The 4,848-nt window shown below is 30.2% G+C and overlaps 1 protein-coding gene across 1 annotated transcript; it reads right to left on the bottom strand.

The window, feature by feature from the left end:
- Positions 1 to 725: 725 nt before the first annotated feature.
- Positions 726 to 3,060, bottom strand: LOC131611760 (uncharacterized). The gene is made up of 5 exons (XM_058883649.1): positions 2,772 to 3,060; positions 2,548 to 2,608; positions 1,737 to 2,161; positions 1,327 to 1,588; positions 726 to 1,035 (listed from the first exon to the last, which is right to left on the bottom strand). The coding sequence occupies exons 1-5, from the start codon at positions 2,775 to 2,777 to the stop codon at positions 1,016 to 1,018; spliced, it is 774 nt and encodes a 257-aa protein (XP_058739632.1). The 5' UTR covers positions 2,778 to 3,060; the 3' UTR covers positions 726 to 1,015.
- Positions 3,061 to 4,848: the final 1,788 nt, after the last annotated feature.

The raw sequence follows: 4,848 nt of genomic DNA, 5'->3' as shown, positions 1-4,848 counted from the left end.
TGTATTAAGGTTTTGGGAAGTTGTGTATCTATATAGGATTTTCTATTTTTCCGTTCACAAATAATTTGTTAAGAGGGTTTGCAATTTTTCCGTTCAAAAATTGTAATTGATAGAGGGTTCTCAATCTTTCCGTCTAAAAATTACAGTTGAGAGAGAGGTTATTTGTTATCCTTAAAATTGCAGTTTGGAGGGTTTGAATTTTCTCCTTACAAATTGCAATTAGGGTTTATAATTTTGTTATTGTAAAATTAGAACTTGAATTATAATTTGAGTTTTTTTTTTTAATTTTTTTTGCTTCTTTTCTTCTTTTATGGGCATGCTTCCGCAAGTGTATAAATTTTTTTTAACACTTAAACAATTGTGCATAATAAACAAGTCCAATTCGACATGCTAACAATCCTAGCATACTTCTACTATATTATGAGAACAAACTTCGACGACATACTATAAACATGTCGAATTGTCGAACCAATAAATTACCCTTCAACCATATTAAAGTTCGACCAAATATCTCACATTTATTTTGTTACTTGAGGCCATTATTTTGATTCACAAATTTTCATTTTCAATAAAACTTATATTATTGTTATATACGAATGTCTTATTTAATTGAACCTTTCAATTTTTCAAACAATTATCTACTCTAAACTCGAAAATTGAGTTTGGCTATAGAGATGTTTTATAACCTTGAAGAAATAAATGACTTTAAATTTTCAATTTCATAGTAGAGATTAAAGGAAGTGGTCCTATAGTGACATGTAAACCCATCTCTTACATTTAATTAATTAGCTTAGTCATGAAGTACTAAATTAATTTATACCTCTAATAATGTAGATGCAAACATTCTCATCTAGAACATTCAGATCATTAACTACTTACATAAATTTGTTACAAAATATCAAATAGAAATTAGCCATGAACAACCACTCATATACTTTAGAGCATTAACTTGTGACATAGATTGCTTGCTACCCTTTAACCACAAATGACATAATCTTCTGTAGACACATTTATTTCATAGCTCCAACACCACAACTGTTCATCAAACAAAAAAGATATTGAATAATCAGAATATATGTACATTGATTAAATGAATATTATATGTCTTAAAAACCTTAATCAATAATAACGAGCTCTTGCTAAAGAACGGAGATTCAGGGAATACAGAGTTCGATTTCTGATGAGAATAATGTTTGGCTAGTGCCAGTATCTCTTGGCACGAACTCTGAATTACTATAGTCTATTCCTCTGAGAAACTAGATTGCGAAAGCCAAAAAAAAATCCATAATCTACCATAGAAATGAATAGATGCAAAAAGTGACATACATTCAGAATCTGTGGTGATCCAGCTTCCTTTTCTACTAGGGGTGTAGCCACTTTCTGAAGGAGGGAGTGATATAGTGGAAGTTGCAACTTTCTTCTCTCCATTTCTTGTTGAAGAAGCCATTGAGAAAGCTGAGTATGCAGAAGAAGTGGTGGAGCAGCTTTCTACATCCCATCTGAAACTGATCTTTGGTGAATCATTCAAACCTTCATCCTCATCTTGAACTGCTTTCATGTTTCCGCGCCTTCGCAGCATTATCAAAACCTGATAAACATTCAATGGTTTCATCGTCTTGCCCGTTTACCTTCTATTTCTGTATAAACTTTATTATATACGCATATGATTTTTATTCTACTATAGTTAAATGGTTTTTAATGAAGTTTTGCAATAGAGACTAAAAAAAAAGAATCACCTTTCTTCCATAGAATTTTCCTCCTTTATCTGTTTTAGCAGAAGCAGCCCATCTAAGCAACTCTTTCATTCTAGAAATAGGCTTCTTTTTAGTTTCAGCTGAAGATGACAATGGTGTCTCATGAGTTATAGGCAAGACTTTGTTCCCTGCATGAGTCGTCGAGTCCGTCTTGTTAACGATCGCTTCCTCTTGAGACGATTCGTCTTTCTTTGTTTTCATTGAGTAAACAAAATGTCTTCTATTAAAGCCTATTCTCCTTAAGTTGAGAGTTCTCAAAAACCAAGCCTTTGGAATGTCTTTTCTATGTAGAAAAGAGAATATCTTCAAATTCTTGTAGCCATGTTTGTTACATAAGAATCTCCTTGTCCTTTTATATGAACCATTATTCTTTAGTACATTAATCTCTTTCACTTTATCATATTTTTCTGAAAAAAGAAACACAAATTTAGAAAATATTCATTTGTCCTCGAAAGGTAGCTCGAATAACAAGTAAAGAGACGAGAGTTTTAAGTAGAAGGCAGAGCCGTCTTAAATTTCTTGAGGCTCTGTATAGGCTAACTACAGTTTAATCATGAAAAAACAAATGAAGATCATTTTATCACGTTTCGATCTAACAACTATTTTAAGAGATCCATTTTAATCCTAACAAATTTAAGGCATGTGCAGTATTCCGCTTAGCACATCCTTAAATACGGTCCTGCAGAAGATTCGGAATTCAATACCCGACAACAAAGACAAAGTCCGAACTTACTAACATATGTCTAAAAAATTTAACAAGAGTTGATAAACTTGTTGGAAAAATCAATCTTACCATTGAAGGTGCTTTTCTTTCTTTCTTGTTCTTGTTCCCTTTTAAAGAGCCATTGAAGAATCTTGTATTAAGAACCAAAAGGGCTATTAGCTTTGAAGTGAATAATGCATGCTACACAAACACAACTATATATATATATATATATATATATATATATATATATATATATATATATATATATATATATATATATATATATAATCACATAAGAAATTAAGCATTACCTGCATGCCTACAATGGAAACTTTTGTTCACACTTTATAATAATATTATTATTTTATTGGTTGTGTGTTTGATGACTGTGTTAGTCAAATGAACAGCACTGCAGATCTATCTGTTCTGTCTTGACACAAAAGATTCCTGTCTAGTTTTAGAGGCTAATGGATAGATGAAGACAAAGGAGATTGAAGTGAATCTAAGGAAGTTGAAGAGACAACTAGGCGGTGATAATGGAAGAGTTGGCTTATTATTCCTAGTAACATGGGACTAACTATATATAACATGATCAAGTGGTGTATGTGTTAAGAAGAATATAAGTTTAAGAATTTATTTAATGTTTTAAGCCTCTATGGCACTGTTTTTGACCATACACTTGTTTGTGTTTATATAAGGCTATACGATATTATATGTATATGGACCCCAACTTTAATGGACCACTAAAATATTTTGAGATTTAAATTTGATAGAGCTTTAAATGAAGATGAATAGTGAAGTATAAGTTGTGTGGATCCAAAGAAGTTATTTGAAGAATGATATAGTGGTCCTTAATGTCAAGAGGAGTGTGATGGAAATGATATGAAAATCTCAAATCAAAGAATCAATACACTAAATACACTAAGTATGATAGTATGATGTATAAGACAAAAGAAAAAAAATTATGGGTCAGTTTGTTTCAGCTTAAAAAAAAATTGTATTTTTGAAAATAGATTTTACAAAATTGTGTTTTAAAATATTACAAATTTTTTTTCTAAATTATAACATTACTTTTGGCATTTTATAACATAAACAAATATTATTGAAGATCAAAACATAGTCAAAATCCCAATTTTTTTAAAAGTGATATTTCAAAAATAATTTTTATGAAAATTTATTTGAAATAGCTTCAAAATTAAGTGATTTTTTAAAATTTTGATATCCAAAAACAGTTTCAACAAATAGATGAAATACCTAAAATAACATTTTACTAGTAACTATTCAACCTTAATTTTCATTTGAAACTTTTATAAAAAATTTCTTTTTGTAAATTTTTTTTACACAAAATTATGTAACACTATAAAAATCATTTAAAAAAACAAAACAAACGGATCCTAAATAGTCTTAGAAAATAATCAATTGTGCATACAAATCACAAACTAATAAAAATTCATAAAAGTGAAGAATCAACATAGAAAAGTTATTTCCCCTGTTCAACTAGAAAATTATTTACTTTCTACAAACTCTTTAATCCATATAAATCAAAGCCTCGACAAAAAAAAATATAAATAAGTTACAAGAAATAATTTCAACAAAAACATAAGGAAACTTCCTAATTTCTATTTATTTGTGATTTAATTTCTCCTCCTCTTAATACATGAATCATTCAATCAGAAGGTGTTTGAAAGTATTTTCTAACTCTTATACAATCTTATACAACCTCCAAATGTCTTTTAATTCTTATAATTAGAATTTCTCTCTGTATATCGAAGTTTCTCTCTCTAGAAATCATATCTCAGCAAAAAGGAAGAAAACATCTAAGGTGTGTCATAGGTTTTGAGACACGTATCTCGTGCCTCACCTCATTCGACTCGTGGATGGGGCAGAATCAAATATCTTGATTTGCAATTGCTCACCCGCCTCACGGCCCCTACTGGGTGCCTTGCAGATGAGGCGAAATAAAAATGATGAATTTATTGAGATTTCAAGGCCACTTACTCATCAACCACCTCCACTTTTCCTTCAGATTGACGGTGATGTTAATTTACCCATCAACCACTTTGCTGCTCTCTCTTAGCTTGAACCACTCATCAATAAAGTTGATATCAAATCTAACTGATGCTTGAACCTTGACCTATGTAATGACTTAGTGAGCACAACTTTCAAATTTTTATCTGATGCGACCTTTTCAACCATAATATTTTTTATTCAATCATGTCTCTAATAAAGTACTAAAAGGTGGAATTGTACTTTGTCCTTTCATAATACACTTTATGGTTTTTTAAATGAATTGTACTTTGTGTATCACAATGTATCTTTGCACATTTCTGAGTTATTCTAATGTCTTCTGATGCAACCTTCTCAACCATAGTATTTTTTATTCAGTCA

Source organism: Vicia villosa, linkage group LG6 (genome assembly GCF_029867415.1).
Source record: "Vicia villosa cultivar HV-30 ecotype Madison, WI linkage group LG6, Vvil1.0, whole genome shotgun sequence".
NCBI lineage: Eukaryota > Viridiplantae > Streptophyta > Magnoliopsida > Fabales > Fabaceae > Vicia > Vicia villosa.
This window is presented reverse-complemented; position numbering and strand designations above follow the sequence as displayed.

Coding starts and splice junctions, on each gene's coding strand:
- LOC131611760 (XM_058883649.1), bottom strand. Junction 2,162..2,547: donor AAAGAAAAGCACCTTCAATG/GTAAGATTGATT, acceptor TTCTTTTTTCAG/AAAAATATGATAAAGTGAAA. Junction 1,036..1,326: donor GATCACCACAGATTCTGAAT/GTATGTCACTTT, acceptor TTTGATGAACAG/TTGTGGTGTTGGAGCTATGA.